The following is an 18,559-nucleotide window of genomic DNA, read 5'->3' as shown; positions in this document are numbered from 1 at the left end:
TGGAATTTTACATAGAGCTGGGGAAGCACATAAATGTCAAAGATATTCGCTTCAGAAATGTCCCTGACGGCCACATGCTATGTTCCGAATGATGAATTTCTTAATGGCCTTGTCCTTGGGCACATACTGGGCGCAGTTTGTACAGTGAATAAGCTATATGTGGCCAAAGCCTGTTTTGGCCCAACCTTTATTCCTTTATTTTTTTAATTTTTTTTTTTTATTTTGTCATCTTGGGAGTGAGGGACTGTCAGTCAAAATATAGCTATTGAAAAACCTGAGGTCATTTTTAGTAGCTTTACTATAAGAATTTTTTTCTCATAATCTTTTCCGGTAGTTTCTTAATTTATTTCTTGGTTCAAATGTGTGAAGTTGTACACATGCTCAGTCTTTGTTTTCACTGTGTGTTATACATACCTTAATTTCACCGTTGATAGCTTAATGATGTGTTCTCATCTAAGAATACCCAGGCAGGGCCACAGGTTGTTTGCATACTGACTCCTGCTTTTCTTTTTTTTAGGTTCTCATTATGACGTGCAACGTTGCTTTGAATGTTTTGAAAAATGGTTACTTATCACTGTCAGACATTAACCTCTTGGTGTTTGATGAGTGTCATCTTGCAATTCTAGATCACCCATATCGAGAAATCATGAAGGTAGATTTTTTACATTTTGTTCAGGTTTAATAATTCACAATCAAATGACTGAATGTATACAGATTTTTTTAAGATATGAAAAATATGCTGGGCACTAGTGACTCACACCTGTAATCCTAGTTACTCAGGAGCTGAGAGATGAGGATTGTGGTTTGAAGCCAGCCCAGGCAGAAAAATCCATGGAAGTGGCACTGTGGCCTAAATACAAGAACACAAAGAGGCTTGTCCACAAAGAGGCTCTGGGGCAGTGCCTAATACCTGAGTTCAAGCTCCAGGATCAGGGGAAAAAAATGTGTGTGTGTGTGTGTGTGAAAAATACTAGTTACCGCTGTTAGAAACCTAAATTCTAGTATATGAATGAATATTAACATTAATATTCATTTAAATCTACATTGTTTTTAAGCATTATAATATAAATTAATTTGCATGTAAATTATTAGAGTATCTAAATGTGTTCATTTGAAAAGCAGATTTTTTAATATAAAAACTATAGAACTCTATAATATTATGCTGTCTTTTCTATATGGATGTTTCCACTGAATAAGTTGAATTTTAGTGTTTGTCAGTGGTTACATTTTTTAATATGTTAGCATGTCCAGTTATGGCCTTCAAAATGAAGTCTTTACTGTCAGTATCTTTTATTATGTTAGCTCTGTGAAAATTGTCCATCATGTCCTCGCATTTTGGGACTAACTGCTTCCATTTTAAATGGGAAATGTGATCCAGAGGAATTGGAAGAAAAGATTCAGAAACTGGAGAAAATTCTTAAGAGTAATGCTGAGACTGCAACTGACCTGGTGGTCTTAGACAGGTAAGTGCTTGTGATTGCTGGATTTATGGTGCTGCTTGGGCTTGGGGATGAGCCTGTCAGAGGTGTCTTCCCCCCAGTGCCTTGTGGGGAGGATCCCTTCACTTGAATTCACTGTGTTAAGTGGAATGAATTGAGACAGAATTCCAAAGAGATGGAAATGGATCTGGGTTTATAGACCTCAGGAGTCCCAAGTTAGGTCCGGCCACACATACAGAGACAAGGTGAAGGGCAGAGAATGGAGACTTACTATGCAGCAGCCACGGGAAGACAGTGCTTTAATGTACTTCTTCCGAGGTACTAACATTGGCTTCAGGGTGTGTGTGTGTGTGTGTGTGTGTGTGTGTATAGAATTGGGGATTAAATTCAGGACCTTTCCCACTCAGGGCTGGCATTCTGGTTGACTCATATCCCCAGTTCCAGCTCTTTGCTGCTTATTTGGAGATAAGAGTCTTGGATTTGTCTGTTGGGGCTGGCTATGAACCCCATGCTTCAGATCTCAGCCTCCTGAGTAGTTGGGATTATAGGCATGAGCAACTGATGCCCAGCTCCCTGTTATGAACTTAAAAAACAAAAACAAGATGTCAGGGGAGGCAGTGGGGTGCAGTGGTGTTTAGCTGAAAAAGCCTTCAGAAGAAGACAATCCCAAGCTTTGTTGGACAGAATCACTATGTTTGGACTCATTTCCTTCAGAAGCCTCCCTGTGAGGATTAAGTTCAAGGCCATGTGTGATACTTGCAGTATAGTAAATGCCCAATTTGTTGTGGCCGTCACTGCCATTGCTGCCTCCGCTTCCTCCTCCCCTCTCCCCCTCCTCTTCTTCCTCTTCCTCCTCTTCCCCCTCCCCCCTTCCCCATTCGCCTCTCCGTCCTCCCCCATCCCCTTACCCCTTGCAATGTAGTAATTGCCCAATTTGTATTTCCCCCTCCTCATCTCCCTTCTCTTAGCTACTGTTCTTTCACTTGAGCCACTACCTCACTTCTAGCTTGTTGGTAGTTAATTGTAGCTAAGGATCTCATGGATTTTCCTGCCCAAACTGGCTTCGAATTGCAGTTTTCAGATCTCAGCCTCCTGAATAGCTAGGATTACATGTGTGAGCCACCAGTGTCTGGCTGTATTCTTTGCCCTTTCTCTAACAAATAGTACTTTACCAGGTTAGAGAAAACAACATATTTTCTGAGGAGAAATTCAGTAATGCAGAAAAGTAATAATGAAAACTCTAAAATCGGTAATATTTTGGAGTGTACTTGATTCTATTTTCTTTTCCTTGTTTTTTGTCTTTTCATGGTTGTGATCCTGACGATGCTTGCAGGTACACTTCCCAGCCATGTGAGATTGTGGTAGATTGTGGACCGTTCGCCGATCGAAGTGGACTCTATGACAGACTTCTCAAGGAACTAGAAGAAGCACTTAATTTTATCAATGATTGTAATATATCTGTACATTCAAAAGAAAGAGATTCTACTTTAATTTCAAAGCAGGTAAGCAATATTAAATGTAGTCTATAAAGTCCTGAGGCTTGAACTCAAGGCATGCGCACTGTCCTTGGACTTTCTCAAGGCTAGCACTCTACCACTTGAGCCACAGCACTATTTCTGGCTTTTTTCTATGTATGTGGTATTGAGGAATCGAACCCCCGTCATTGCGCATTCTAGGCAAGCACTCTACCACTAGGCCAAACTCCTGGCCCCCTGTTTCTTTTTAATATTGAGATGAAATATGCTTCTAATGATATAGTTTTCTATACATTTTCTTATCTCCTTAGATATCTGTCATTGAGCAGATCATATTAGGTTGAAGGTTTGGTTTACCTGTCTCATCTTACATCATCAGTAAAAGCCTCTTTGCAGGACTTAAGAACACGAGTTAGGAGTAAATCACGGTTTTGTAAGTGTAAAGAGTAGGTCCAGTGTTTTCTGATTTGTTTTTGGCCAGACACTTAGACTAACTGAGTGAACCCTTCGCAATTTTCTGCTGTGTGTAACTGGACATGAGCCTTTTGTCCCTATGGTACAGCTTGAGAAGAAATCCCTTAGAGCAGCCATATACCACCTTCTCAGCTTGTTAGAAATGTTGATCAGGGGACTGACTCAGACCTGATGAGTCAGAAGTTCCTTGGGGTCTGAGGACTCTCAGTGATCATGAAGGCCTGAAAACCTCGCCCTAGGCATCTACATCCATTGTTGAAGGCTGATGTCCTATGCATCTTCATTTCTCTCATGCAGATTATTCCTAGAGTAACAATGGTTAAACTTTTTCACCCTCCCATTTCTTGCTTGGTGCATATTTAACTCACTGTATATTCCATTGCCAAGCAGAACTGACAGTTCTTAGTAAAACCCGGCTTTGATTGAAAGATCTATGTGTATAGGTGTGTGTGTGGGGGGGGGAGGAGTAGGGTACTTTGGGCAGGCTCCAAGCGCAGAATCTGGTTTAGATGATCTTTAAGGATAAGTCCAACCCTTGGGCAGAGGACAATACTAGGTTTTAGGGTACTCCAGTGTACCTTTGCATCTGGAAGTGTTGGCATATACCCTGCCAGCATTCCTCCAGGGCTCCTAGTATTTCCCTTCATAGCACTCACTGTAACAGTGTGAATAAGACCACATAGTGCAAGGAAGATTGTTAAGTTCTTTTTTTTTTAGCCAGTCCTGGGGCTTGAACTCAGGGCCTGAACAGTATCCTTGGGCTTTTTCAAGGCTAGAGCTCTACCACTTGAGCAACAGCACCACTTCTGGCTTTTTCTATGTATGTGGTACTGAGGAATCGAACCTGGGTCTTTGTGTATGCTAGGCAAGCACTCTACCACTAGGCCAAACTTCCAGCCCTTGTTCTTTTTTAAAAAAAATTATTGTTTATGAGGAGTCAAACCCAGGCCCTCGTACATTCTAGGCAAGCATGCTACCATTAAGTGACATTCCCAACCCGTGTGGTGCTCTTTTGTGAAGGCCTAGAACTTCTAAAGTAAAAACTCTCTTAGGGGGCCAGGAGTTTGGCCTAGTGGTTAAAGTGCTTGCCTAGCATGCATGAAGACCCGGGTTCGATTCCTCGGTACCACATACATAGAAAAAAGCCGGAAGTGGTGCTGAGGCTCAAGTGGTAGAGCTCTAGCCTTGAGAAAATCCAAGGACAGTGCTCAGGCCCTGAACTCAAGCCCAGGACTGGCAAAAAAAAAAAAAACTCTCTTAGCCGGGTGTGGTGGCTCATGTCTATAAAACTAGCTTCTCGGGAGGCTGAGATCTGAGGATCATGGTTCAAAGCCAGCCCAGGCACTAAAGTCTGTGACACTCTTTTATCTTCACAAACCACTAGAAAACTGGAAGTGGCACTGTGGCTCAAAGGGTAGGGAGGTAGCCTTGAGCTGAAGAACTCAGGGATAGTGTCCAGGCCCAGAGTTCAAGCCCCATGACCAAAAATAAACTAAAAGAAAATAGAAAAGAAAAATACTCTCCCTTCTCAGTTCATTAACTTATTTGACAGGAAGGCAATGATTCATTTTTGGCTCTAACTAATCCAGAGATCTAACATTGTGTACTAGATTTTATTAAACTTATTAGCCTTGTAGCTTGTAATTTCTATTTCATTATTTTGTTAGAAAAAGACCTGGTTTCAAATATAGGCATATAGAACAATAGAGGTTTAGAAAAACTGGCTCCTCACTGCAAAGTTGGGTACTGGACCTTAGTACTGGTAGTTCTTGGTGGCAGATTGATCTGAAAGAAAGGGGCCATTAGAGGACAGCTAGAGTAGCAGCTACAGCATGTGGAGTGAACTGGACTATCAGCTAGCACCTGGCTTTCCTCCACTTTTCTTTGTAGATACTGTCAGACTGCCGTGAAGTGCTGGTGGTTCTGGGACCCTGGTGTGCAGATAAAGTGGCTGGGATGATGGTAAGAGAGCTTCAGAAGTATATCAAACATGAACAGGAGGAGCTGCACCGGAAATTCTTGCTGTTTACAGACACTTTCCTGAGGAAAATCCATGCACTGTGTGAAGAAAGCTTCTCACCTGCCTCCCTTGACCTGAAGTTCGTAACCCCTAAAGTAATAAAACTGCTTGAGATCTTGCGTAAATACAAACCATATGAGCGGCAGCAGTTTGAAAGTGTTGAGTGGTATAATAATAGGAATCAGGATAATTACGTTTCTTGGAGTGACTCCGAGGATGACGATGAAGATGAAGAAATTGAAGAAAAAGAAAAGCCAGAGACAAATTTTCCTTCTCCATTTACCAATATTCTCTGTGGAATTATTTTTGTGGAGAGAAGATACACAGCAGTTGTCCTAAACAGGTAAGCCTCTTAAGCGATGTTTATCTGTTTGCACTAGGTCAAGGCAGCTTTCGTGTTGTGAAGCAGTAGGTTATAAAAGCCCCCATAGGGGGCATGTGCCCACATTAGTGGCATTTACAGGATTCCTTCCTTGATGAAAGTACAAGACTGGGCACTCAGAGTTTTGTTGTTGTTGTTGTTGTTGTTGTTGGTCGTGGGGCTTGAACTCTGGTCCTGAGCGCTGTCCCTGAGCTCTTCAGCTCACGGCTACTCCCCTACCTCTGGAGCCACAGCACCACTTCCAGTTTTCTAGTGGTTAATTGGAGATAAGAGTCTCACGGAGTCTCACAGTCCTTACTGCCTGAGCTGGCTTTCAACCTGATGCTTAGATCTCAGCCTTCTGAGTAGCTAGGATTACAGGCATGAGCCACTGTGCCCCACTGGGCACTCAGGTTTATGACAGGGAGACTTACAGAAACATGTACTTTCCATAATGGTCAATTTTGATGCCATGAGTGACATTTTTACCTCAAAAGGATGCCAATCCATTTTATTTCCTCTAAAATAGAGAATAAGTATACAAAGATTAAGTTACATTCAAGGGAAGCATTACCTGTTTCTTAGTCTGTCACTAGATTTGACTCAAGTAGTTGTTGGCCTTTATATGTTAGGCATTGTGCTATGAGCATTTTAGGTGTATTTTATCTGAGTATTAATTTGCTTTGCAATTTTTTTTTTTGCGAATTGTCTATTTGTTTTTATTGTTGATTCCTGACATCATGCTCCTAAAATCATTAGAATCTTCTAAGTGATGTCTTTTGCATGTTAATGAGTCAGTTTGTGGCTAGTGACCACTGTATTGCTTCTGGATGGGTTGTTTGGTCACTGGAAAGACCAGAATGGCATTAGAAGATGGGAGAATGCTGAAGGTGTGTTGCTCATAGGAGCCAATAATGTCTGAATCAGTTATGCTTAGTGAGGAAGCCCCCAGAAAACCCCACAGGACCGGGGGCCAGTCTGGCAATTTAATGAAACTTGAGAAGTGGGAGCAGGAGGCCTGATTTCACTTAGGGTTTGCAGTTAGCATCTGATGAATAAGCATTTCAGGAATGAGCAGGCTATATAGCAGTTGGTCAAGAAAGTGGACTGAATAGTCTTAGTGACTGAGCCTTGTGGCCCTTGAGATCTCATGATTTCTCCACATAGATAGCGTTAGTTGTTTAAACTATAAAACACCCAGCAGGTACAGGCTTGTTTGCCTGCCTGCTTGCAGCAGGAAAGTCCCAAGACCTTTCTGAATCACCCAAGTCTTCTGAGGTGATGATTGTAGTTCAAGTGCAGAAGAAGCACTTGAAGCATACTTATTGTTGGATTCAGTTGTCAAGATTCAATTGGAAAAAATTTAGGAGCATTGCAGTTTGAATTGGTTCACAAGCCGTGTGTTACCATTTGCTGAATGGGAAGGGAGAGCGTTTGCAGTGGGGACAGTGATCGTGGCTTGCAGCCCTACCCCACCTTCAATCAAGGCTTATTTTTCCCTGACTGTATTCCCAGCCAAGAAGCTACACTTTCAGTTGTGGGTCCTTTGGGTTTGTGGGTTGCACATTTTGTTGCTTTCTGCCAAGAAAGGGTCCATATTTTGTACTTAAAGATGATGCACTTTTCAGTGAGATCCATTAATTGGCCGAAGTTGATCTCTAAGAGCCTTTTCTGAAAATAGTGATCTCTGAGGAAATTAAGCTTTGTTTCCTGAGGTAGTTTTTTTCCTTAACTGCTTTTGAATGTTTAGTAGTTTTAACATTTTTGGGAGGGGGGGACAGGGAGGAAAATTAGGCTCAAGGGTAGTCGTCTGGCAGTTTTCAGTCTGGTAATTTTCATAGTCATTGAGCCTGAACCTTCTGACGACTATGATATAAAATAACTCAGGTGCGGAATGACCTTCAAATCAAATTTGAAGTTGGAAGCGGACCCTAATGACTGTCTAGTCCAAGCCATTTATTTTTATAAAAAAAGAGAATGTGCCATGAATGGAAAACGGTTTGCTCTGGGTTGAATTACTAGTTAGTGGCAGGGATAGTTCTAGAATCCTAACAGCACCTAACCCCAAGTGCCCGTTTCTTTCTGTTCTCACAATGCCCCTGGGCATCTCTGAGCACTGGAAGCAGTGCTTTGCATTGGGAAGCTGCCAGCAGAGTCAGGAGCTCGGGCGAGCGTAGACATTGTTTCTTAGACTGGGGAAAGGCATTTCAGGGGCTGGAAAACTTGGCAAACTCTGTACATCACCTTTATAATAGCAATAAAAAATTAAAAACTGCATAGTTCTAAGCTCCGTTATGAGCATATAGCAAGGCATAAGGATTTGAATTTTCAAGGGTTTGGAGAGGATGAGGGTTGATTTTCTTCGTTTCCTCCAGGTTTCTGAACACTCCCAGCTATTCTGGGGATTGATCTTTATGCATGTGGATGGAGAGTTATGTCAGTTTTCATAGCAGGGTTATTAGCCCAAAAAGGTTTATCTAAAATCAGTCAGCCACTTTCTATTGACTTTAAGGATCAGATTAATTGTGATTAGCTTTCATAAATGTGTCTGGCATTTAGTGTTCCAGAACGAATCTAGAGCAGTCTGAGGGTTGACTTTATGGGCAGCTAATTACACATACAATAGAATCCCTGTTCCAGTTTTCTAATAAGCTTAGAAAAACTTCCTGAAATCTACATTCTTTCCTTCCCTCTGTTAAGGGGGCAGTTTTGTGGGGGTGTAAGCCTTACAGCATACAGCTGTTCTCTCCTCTCCTGATGAAATAAAGAGGTTGGTTGCTGCTGCTGCTGCTGCTATTGCTGTGTGTGTGTGTGTGTGTGTGTGTGTGTGTGTGTGTGTGTGTGTGTGTGTGTGTGTGTGTGTGTGTGTGTGTGTGTGTGTGTGTGTGTGTGTGTGTGTGTGTGTGTGTGTGTTGTGTGCTGATGTTTGCCATGCCTTTTATCTTGCAGTGTTGCTCAGATATGCTTCAGCACTACCTATTACAGTCAGACAGGAATGCATACACACACTCTGTGACCCAGCCAGATTTGCCGATGTTAGATGTCAGAAAAGACTCCCAGACACCTTATCACTGAGTGATTTATTAGTGGTATATGAAGTTGACATTGAGCAAGTCTGAGTTCACTTCCTGTCTCTATCTATAAGATACCCTTCTAGAATCATTTTCTTCTGGAATAACTTCAGACTTTTGGTTAAGCTGAAAATAAATAGCCCAGAATTGCCCTGTGTTCTCCTTGCCCCCAAATTGCTTATATCATGTCATGTCACTCCATCAGCTAAGGAAACTTAACATCAACATCCTGTAATGCAGTGACTACACTTCAGACCTTATATCGAATTGTCTTTTTTTTTCCACTGCTGTTTTGGAAACAAGAGTCTTTCTATAATATAGCCAGGTTGGTCTTGAACTCATGATCCTCCTGCTATAGCTCCCTTGTGCTAGGGATACCATGCCTGACTCCATTGCCTTCTTTATTTTTCCTGTCTGCTCTTTCATGCCAGGGATCATAGCTCATTGCTCCTGTCCCCCAGTTTCCACTTGTCTGTGAAAATTTCTGTCTTTGCTTGGTTTTGATGAGCACTGATTGGCATTTCACATTTTTATAAAATTTTACAAAAATATGGTTTCTGATGCCTGGGAAGGTTGTTTTTTTTTTTTAATTGATGTTGTTTGTTTTAAACTTGGTTGTCTATAGGTAGGATGAAGCACTGAAAGAGTTGCTGTGTAGCAACTCATATATTGAGAGATGAGATTTTCTTTGAGCCATTCATGGTGTTAGGAATGTGCCAGTTTATGTTTGTTTTGTAAAACTCCCTGAGGGTGGCACACACATGTTTTACTTCTCAAGGCCTGTGGCGTTCTCTTTGGGCATGGCTAGGCATCCATTCCCTAAATCCATGCAGTAGGGAGATAGCTTTCTTTGAAGTGCTATCAGAATAGGCAGGCATTTGACTTTATCACCTCCACTGTCCTCTGTGATGTCTCTTCAGTGTCTTGTACTTTTCATGTGGGACCCATGTTTTTTAGGAGAAACACACCAACGTTGGGATGCATTTCCACTTCTCAGTTAGTTAGAATGACAAGATAGAACATTTTGGTGAAGTCTGTGCTTTAGTTATAAGAATTGGAAATCTGTTTTGTTTTGTTTTTTAAAGCAAAACAGAAAACCTCTGTTACATTCAAATTAATGCTTATTTAAATTCAGGAGTCTATGTTGTTCCTAAGGTGATCTGTTTCAGGTTTTAGGCATTAGGGTATATTATTTGTTTGCATGTAATTCTGTCTTCTGTTACTGACATCACACATCTACTGTGATAATGAAACAGACCTGAGACATGAGGAACTTTCTGATTCTGACAGGGTGAATACTTGCCAGCTAGCCTGGACATGCCAGTGTTCTGCCGATTAAGGCCAGCAGGGACCTGGGGCTTTGATATTAGCCTGTTTCATGTATTCAAAAGGAAAAAGTGGTTTGACTTAAGAATGCAATTTTCCATTAGGAATTTATACGGTGTGGCGTGACTTCAGAGAAACCATGTGGGATCATTTAAGTCAGGTGTGGAACCATTTATCCTGTGTGCCGAGTTCTCCACTGAGGGGCTTTCCAAAATAGCTGTAATGGCAGTGCTAACTGTTACCCTTCGGCCTTCATGTAATGTGATCCTGTCCTGTAGCTTTTCTGCGTCTCAGCAAGAAGGCCATGTTTGGTTTTCTGGCACCCTGGGTTAATATGGAGGAGCAGGGAGGAAGGGGCTGCAGCCCTGGGTAACTTTTCTCATGACTGGATTGGTGGGAATTTTGTGACTCCGCTGTGCTGAAATCCGTACTCTGGTGAACTCTGGTTAGCGGCCTGGGGAGCAGAAAGTATTAGTACTGGGTTTTGTTCCCAAGGGCTCCCATGATTCCAGGTGTTGGGTGAGATGAGAGAAACGGGGGTTTTATGTCACATACAGCTGGTTTGCTTTCTTCCCTGGGGAGAGTGGGAGATGTTCTCCTGAGCATCAGGATCGTCCCTTTTTCTGTGTCAGTGCAACTGAATTAAGAGATTGTAGTAGGTGCTGGGGCCAAGGTGAGTAAGGATTGTGCTTCTAGCTCATGTGGTCCCATCCCAGTCCTCATTTTTAGGTCACCATTGCCACCTCAAGAGTTGGAAGCAATGTGTACCTGGGAGCGTGGCCTCGTAGTAGTGTGCTCGCCTAGCATGCATGAAGCCTGGTTCAATTCCCCAGAACCATATACATACAAAAAGCTGGAAGTGCCTCTGTGGCTCATGTAGCAGAGTGCTAGCCTTGAGCAAAAGGTGTCCAAGGACAGTACCCAGACCTGGAGTTCAAGCCCCAGGACTGGCAAAAAAAAAAAAAGAAAGAAAGAAAAAGAGTTGGAGGCAATGTAGGTATTTCACTACTCGGTGTCAGTCAGCCTTATATTTTGCAAGGTAAGATCTGTTTGCCAAAGCAGAGCTGTGATTTCTGTTAGAGCTTGATTGGTGGAGTGGTGGTAGGGGGAGGAGATCAAGACTTTTATTAGGTATATATATATAAACACACACACACACACACACACACACACACACACACAGAGAAAAACAAAAATCCCACTGAACATGTATTTTAATTTTAAGGAGACCTTATAAAACTAAAGTTTAAATGTGTTTCCCTTCACAGCATTTAACTTCCTAATGTGTCTAATTTTCTTAGATTGATAAAGGAAGCTGGAAAACAGGATCCAGAGCTGGCTTATATCAGCAGCAACTTTATAACTGGACATGGCATTGGAAAGAATCAGCCTCGTAACAAACAGATGGAAGCAGAGTTCAGAAAACAGGAAGAGGTAACTCAATTCACGACAACTGGGATCACAGTGTTTCAAATGTGAACTGACTAGTTGCCCAGAGGGACTGGACTCTACTCCTGGGGCCCCAGCAGTTAATCTCCTCAGCCTTCTCTCCTCCCCTCCCCACTCTTCCTCCTTCTCTTCCTCTTTTTCCTCTCTCCTTCCCTCCAAGTAAAGTACTTATTCATGTGTAGATTGGCTGTCTCATGAGGTGACTGGAGTTATACAAGCTTAGAATTAAAGTGGCTATTAGGTAAATGGATTTGGTATATAAGCAGTTGATTTCCCTATGTCATACAACTATATCTCAAAGAAAAACAGACCCTTGTGGCTACAGAACAACAAAGTCTCTTCTTAGAATTTTCTTTTCTTTAAAGGCCTTCATTGATTGGATAGTTTTTAAAAAATCCTATGTTTTATAAGTTTTTTGTTTTTGTTTTGGTCAGGTGGCAGAATTGAATTCAGAGATCCGTTAGAGTATTGCTTTTTTTTTTTTTTTTTTTTGGCCTAGGCCAGTGTTGAACTATAATATTCCCAATATCTGACTTGCAAGTGGCTAGGATTAAATGTGTATGCTACTATACCTAGCCTTATTTTGCCATTTTCCCTTGCTTTTTAAGGTTTCATACATTATAGCATTATAAAGATGCTGAAAGCTAAAATAACGTTCTGACTTTTATTGAAAGTTTGTTATTAACTTAAAGTTGGCAAAATTAAATCCTGGTAAAGGAATTTTCCACAGTGCTTTGTTAGCATTCCTGGTTTGGGGTAAACTGCTCTGCTGTAATAGATCTGACTATCTGAGAGAATATTCTGTATTGTGGAGTAATGTGACATTAAATTTTGTGTAAAAAGTTTTTATTTTGTTTGAATTTTGGCTCCTAGAAAATTTCCCAAGATTCTAGGAGTAAGCAGAGCTTTTCTTGTTATTTTTAATTCCACATGCCTTGGGGACATTAACGATAAGAGTTTTGGCATTGTTGGCTTTGTTTGCTTACTTGGTTGGTTGGCTGTTGTGTAGCTCTTTGAGCATGTAACTTTCTGTGATGTGGGACATTGGCACTTCTGCAAAGTAGAAGTACCGGGATTTCCCATACCAGTTGAGTTACGATTTCTGTCATTATATCAGTTTCTGTGCCCTTGTGGCTATGTGCCTGTATTTCAGTGATCTCATTTTCTTTAGGCTCACCTTAGAAATACAGCCCAGGGTATAAGCCAGAAATGACCATTGTTAATACTTTTTATAATGTTGCTTTCTTTGGCAGATTTCTTAGGATTGCTATTCTTGATGAATATTTTTCAGGTACTTAGGAAGTTTCGAGCACATGAGACCAACCTGCTTATTGCAACAAGTATTGTAGAAGAGGGTGTTGATATACCAAAATGCAACTTGGTGGTTCGTTTTGATTTGCCCACAGAGTATCGATCCTATGTTCAGTCTAAAGGAAGAGCAAGGGCCCCGATCTCTAATTACATAATGTTAGCAGACACAGACAAAATCAAAAGTTTTGAAGAAGACCTGAAAACCTACAAAGCTATTGAAAAGGTAAAATCTTCATTGTTGTCTGTGTGCATGGAAATAGATAGGAGCATTCTCCCCACAAAGAAATCCAGACAAGTGCCCATCGCAGACTTATCAGGATGCTGAGGTGTCTCACAGAGCCCAACAGCAGTTTGCAAAGTGCTTGCACTGTTGGTACAGTCACCACAGAAATTGCTGGGGAAGGATTTCTGGGAAAGGGGCCCCTAAATGTGGATGGTGGAGTGCTGTTGATGGGAATGTGTTGTGGAGAGAGTGTGGTAACTTCAGTATAATTGGGCAGGGCTGGTGGGGGTGTGTATGAAGGGCAGTGGAGACCTTGGAGCTAGGAGGATTCTGTGGTTGCAGTTTTCTGCAGTAGGTGTCTCTGGATTTCCAAAAGTGTGTTCAGGACAGGTAGACACATGCTATTTAAAGAACGTTCATTTCTTCTTTGAGACTGGGTTTCACTGGGTAGCCTTGAACTTTTATCCTTTTGCCCAGCCTTCGCAGTGCTAGGACCATCTGAAAGAGCGTTTTCTATAGGTTCAGCTAACGTGTGGCAAAGCAGGGATATATTCTCATCCAAAGTTCTGTTTTCAAACTTTCAGATTTTGAGAAATAAGTGCTCAAAGTCAGTGGATACGGGTGAGAATGACGTGGACCCCATTGTGGACGATGATGACATTTTCCCACCGTATGTGCTGAGGCCTGATGATGGGGGCCCGAGGGTCACAATCAACACAGCCATTGGGCATATCAATAGGTAAAGTAGCTGGCACTGGAGTGGAAATAGTGATATTGCGAAACTTGTCAGTGTTGTTGCTTACATTAGGCTGTCACCAGTCCTTGCGTTTATGGCTTGCCATATTTTGATGAAAGAAGAGTGGCATTTTTCATGAGGTGTAGCATTTGTGCAATAGCCGGTGTTTAGTAGGTAGTGACAAAGCTGACATGATGTACTTATCCTGTTTTTAGTTATTTTTACAACACTGATTGCCCTCCCATGTTAGTGTTTTTTATTTGCTCCATAAATTTTAGATAACACTAAATTTTTCATTAGCAAAGGAACCAAGATTATTTTAAATGAATTTATATTTTGATTATGTTCTAATTTATTTTGTTCTGAGCTAACATTTCTCAGGAGAAAATATATTTACTTACCTAGTTTACATATCAGGATGAATTTCATTCAAGGGCAAACTCATGTAGCAAGTATAGAACTTTCTTTCTTTCTTTCTTCCCTCCCTCCCTCTCTTCCTTCCTTCTTTGTCATGGGACTTGAACTCAGCCTGGGCGCTGTCTCTGAGCTCTTCAGCTCAAGGCTACCTCCCTACCCTTGAGCCAAGCCCCACTTCCCGTTTTCTTTATTTATTTTTTTAATTTTTGCCAGCCCTGGGCTTGAGTTCAGGGCCTGAGCACTGTCCCTGGACTTTCTCAAGGCTAGAGCTCTACCACTTGAGCCTCCGCAACACTTCTGGCTTTTTTCTATGTACGTGGTACCAAGGAATTGAACCCAGGTCTTCGTGCATGCTAGGCAAGCACACTACCACTAGGCCAAACTCCCGGCCCACCCACTTCCTGTTTTCTAGAGGTTATTTGGAGATGAGTGTCAGGTCCTTTTGTGCCCAGGCTGGCTTTGAACCTTAATCCTCAGATCTCAGCCTCCTGCGTAGCTAGGATTACAGGTGTGAGCCACCATACCTGCTCTAGGATTTTCTTTAACCTTGTCTTGAAGCAAGTTCAGACCTAAAATGTTGCCAGAATACCGGCATATTTCCGGAGAATTCATAAGCCTCTACCCAGAGTTGCCGTTCCACCTTCACAGGAACTTTCTTCATAGCCAGTGCAGCCAATCCAAAGCCATGGCTTCCTACTGTCTATCTCCCTGGTCTCCTTCAGCCAGGGGCCACTCTTCAGCCTTGACCTTGAAAATGGTTTTTTAACTGTTGCTTGTTTTAATTGGTTATTTTGAAATGGAATCTTGCTGTGTAGACCAAGAGGCCTCAAACTTGAGATCTTCCTACCTTTTTCAGGGCTGAGATTATTTTTATTTATTTATTTATTTTATTTTTTATTTTTTTGCCAGTCCGGGGCTTGAGCTCAGGGCCTGAGCACTGTCCTTGGACTTTCTCAAGGCTAGAGCTCTACCACTTGAGCCTCAGCACCACTTCTGGCGTTTTCTATATATGTGGTACCAAGGAATCGAACCCGGGTCTTCATGCATGCTAGGCAAGCACTTTAACCACTAGGCCAAACTCCCGGCCCAGGGCTGAGATTATAAGGATGACCAGACTCATTTGACTCTGACTTGAAACTTATAAAGATGTGGGCTGGTTATTTTGTAGTCTGCCTCTCCAGTGGACTTTATACGATATTGTCTACATTATGTGAGTCCAGGTTGTACAGTTTGGGCCAATCAACACATGGCTGAGTGATACTGTGTTATCCCATCTTAACCATGGGACTTATGCCCTTACATGCCACCTTAGTAAATAAGGTCTGAAAACTTGCTGTAGTGAAGTAACTATCCCCTTATGCTGTAAGGAGAAACTGATACTATATAAGATATACTCCTTTACTCAGTGTGATCCACTGGTAGTGTAGCCATTGGTGGTTCTTACCTAATTGATGACTATATAGGTATATACGAATATGTACATATATGTATATATGTATTATTAAGGTGTTGTACAGAGGGGCTACCACTTCATAAGTCAAGTAATGAGTGCATTTCTTTTTTTGGACACTGTCACCCCTTCCTTCACTTGGATCCATATTTTTCTTTTTTCTTCATAGATACTGTGCTAGACTACCAAGTGATCCATTCACTCACCTAGCTCCCAAATGTAGAACCCAGGAGTTGCTTGATGGTACATTCTGCTCAACCCTTTATCTGCCCATTAACTCGCCCCTTCGTGCCTCCATTGTTGTAAGTGTGGAAAATAAATGATTGTGCTTCTTAGTTTGTTACTTAAGAATTGTTTTCATTTCTCTAGTATGTGCAAGTGATAAAGATTTTGAAATCTACTTTGAAAACTAGATTTTTATCTGGTATCAGCTACGTGTTGAGATTTTTAATCATATTCTCTGAGTGGGGATAAATGACTTCTGACATTTCCTCATTCAGCTGTGGCTTTAATACATTCAATAACACAAAAGTCAGTACTTATAGTTGAACTGTTCTTACTGTGTTACTGAGAACTCAGACAAAATTCCTTTAGTAGCTCTTGCTCTTTCTCTGATCCCAGTACCAGCCTGCGGGGTCTATAGATGACCATTTTCTGTGGTACGTAGAAAGCTGCTCAGGACTTGAGCCCGAGTTATAGTTATAGACGCGTGTAGCATCATCTTTTGTTGTACATCTGTGGATTAATGAGAATAAAATTCTTTAAAATCTTACTGAAATACACATTTATCAAAATTAGAAATTCTTTGTAGTTTATTTATTTACTGGGCTGAAGTTTTGTGTGTGTGCTGGACCTATGGCTTGAGCTCAGGGCCTGAGTGCTGACCCTGTAATTCTTTTGCTCAAGGCTAATGCTCTACCACTGAACTACAGCTTCATTTAAGATTTTTGGTGGTTCATTAGAGATAAGACTCTTATGACTTTCCTGCCTGAACTGGCTTGGAACCTTGATCATCAGATTTTAGACTCCAGAGTAACTAGGATTATACCTATGAGCCACTGGTGCTCAGCTTCTGGGCAAGATTTTTAAAAATGATATCTCAGAGCTGAGGATATAGCTCAGTGATTGAATACTTACCTAGCAGCTTTGAGGCCTAACTTCCACCCCAGAACTACCACAACAAAGAAGAAAGTCTATTTTAAATACGGAAGCTAGGATTTTTTAAAACCTTGTTGCTGGCATTTCTCAAAATCAGGACCTTGGTCTTGGTAAATTGAGCTTTAAAGACTCAGAGTCTTTAATAGAGGCCTAGAGACTATGTGCTGTGGTCACAAGCTACAGGCATGTGATGAAAGGCTTTGTTATTTTCAGGGCCCACCAATGAGCTGTGTACGATTGGCTGAAAGAGTTGTGGCTTTGATTTGCTGTGAAAAACTGCACAAAATTGGTAAGCAAGTGGGTTTGAGAAACATCTGTATATAAAACTAAATTAAAAAATTTATAAAACAAAAAGCATCTCAAGGATTTTCCAGGTTCTGAGGAGTTTTGTAGAGTTGTGAATATGCTGCTGTTGCTGTCAGTTGGTGCATTTGAATGTCAATGTTTGTATAACTGAAAGGTCCCACCAGGAGCTAACAGTTAGGTCAGGTCTTAAACATTTCCTTTCAAGATTAGTCTCTAATAAGGTACATTTATACATATTTGTGTATATGAACATGAGAAGGCTTTTTTTCTGACCTCGTGTGCTCTTGAGATTTTTATTATTTATTATTATTATTATTATTAAATCTTAGAACAGAATTTGCATTCCACTAGGTGCTAGTGGCTCATTCCTATAATCCTAGCTACTCAGGAGGCTGAGATCTGAGGATCACAAAGCTAGCCTAGGCAAGAAAGTCTGAGAGACTTATCTCCAGTTAACCAGCAGCAAACTGGAATTAGTACTGTGGCTCCAAGTGGTAGAGTACTAGTCTTGAGCAAAAAGACCTCAGGGCCAGCACTCAGGCCTGAGTTCAAACCCCATGCCTGATGAACAGAAGAGAGGGTGAGAAATTGCCTTCTTGCTTATATTGACAATACGAGTGCCAGCGTAGATTGTGTGGCACTGCACATGCGACGCTTGTGCAGCATTGCAGGCCCACTTGGCTCGCATTACTCTTCCCTGCTTCATAACTTGATGCTCTCTGGAGTGCTTACTGATTTGAGAGGCAAAATTAAGGTGATTTTTTATTAATTGTCACTCCGTGTCTGTTAGGCGAGCTGGATGAACATTTAATGCCAGTTGGGAAAGAGACTGTTAAGTATGAAGAAGAGCTCGACTTGCACGACGAGGAAGAGACCAGTGTTCCTGGAAGACCGGGCTCCACCAAGCGGAGACAGTGCTACCCCAAAGCCGTTAGTATTGTGCAGCCTTCTCCTCTGCCTGCATGCTTTCCAGATTCCTGCCTGGGCCCTGAGTCAGCTCTCCAATTCTCCCAGCTGCCCTTTTACTCACATTTCAGATGTTGAATGACTCCTGGACTCATCTGTCAAATTCCACACAAAATGGATTTATTTCACTTGAACAGATACTCTTTCTTCCACTTATTTTAGCAGTGGCTAGGGGAGGAGCACTTTAGTGGGTGTGGAAGATGCTTGGGGTGGGGAGATTTTGGTAGGTAGAGCACCACCCCTGCCATCCCGCCCAGGGAGATAGGCACATGCTGTAAGTTAGAACAACACCTCTGAATCCTCTTCACTTCTAGTCATACTTTGCTTAAGGATTTATTTTCAAAGTATTTGTTAATATGTTCTACCAGTAAGATATG

General features: G+C 41.7%; 1 protein-coding gene across 4 annotated transcripts in view; it reads left to right on the top strand.

Annotated features, from left to right (window-relative positions):
• The window catches only part of Dicer1 (dicer 1, ribonuclease III), a 67,075-nt gene that overhangs the window by 25,247 nt on the left and 23,269 nt on the right, over nt 1–18,559 (top strand). For 3 of the 4 annotated variants that reach the window (XM_090344771.1, XM_090344769.1, XM_090344770.1), the window contains 10 exons: nt 518–652; nt 1,303–1,463; nt 2,773–2,941; nt 5,279–5,751; nt 11,468–11,600; nt 12,907–13,149; nt 13,734–13,888; nt 15,922–16,054; nt 17,124–17,199; nt 18,007–18,146. In XM_090344771.1, coding sequence (XP_090200897.1) covers nt 518–652; nt 1,303–1,463; nt 2,773–2,941; nt 5,279–5,751; nt 11,468–11,600; nt 12,907–13,149; nt 13,734–13,888; nt 15,922–16,054; nt 17,124–17,199; nt 18,007–18,146 — 1,818 coding nt within the window. Of the gene's footprint in view, nt 1–517; nt 653–1,302; nt 1,464–2,772; nt 2,942–5,278; nt 5,756–11,467; nt 11,601–12,906; nt 13,150–13,733; nt 13,889–15,921; nt 16,055–17,123; nt 17,200–18,006; nt 18,147–18,559 lie in introns of those variants that run through there. The other variant, XM_090344772.1, reaches the window with a different exon arrangement.

This window comes from Megascapheus bottae, chromosome 14 (genome assembly GCF_031878675.1).
Source record: "Megascapheus bottae isolate mThoBot1 chromosome 14, mThoBot2.hap1, whole genome shotgun sequence".
Classification (NCBI taxonomy): domain Eukaryota; kingdom Metazoa; phylum Chordata; class Mammalia; order Rodentia; family Geomyidae; genus Megascapheus; species Megascapheus bottae.
This window is presented reverse-complemented; position numbering and strand designations above follow the sequence as displayed.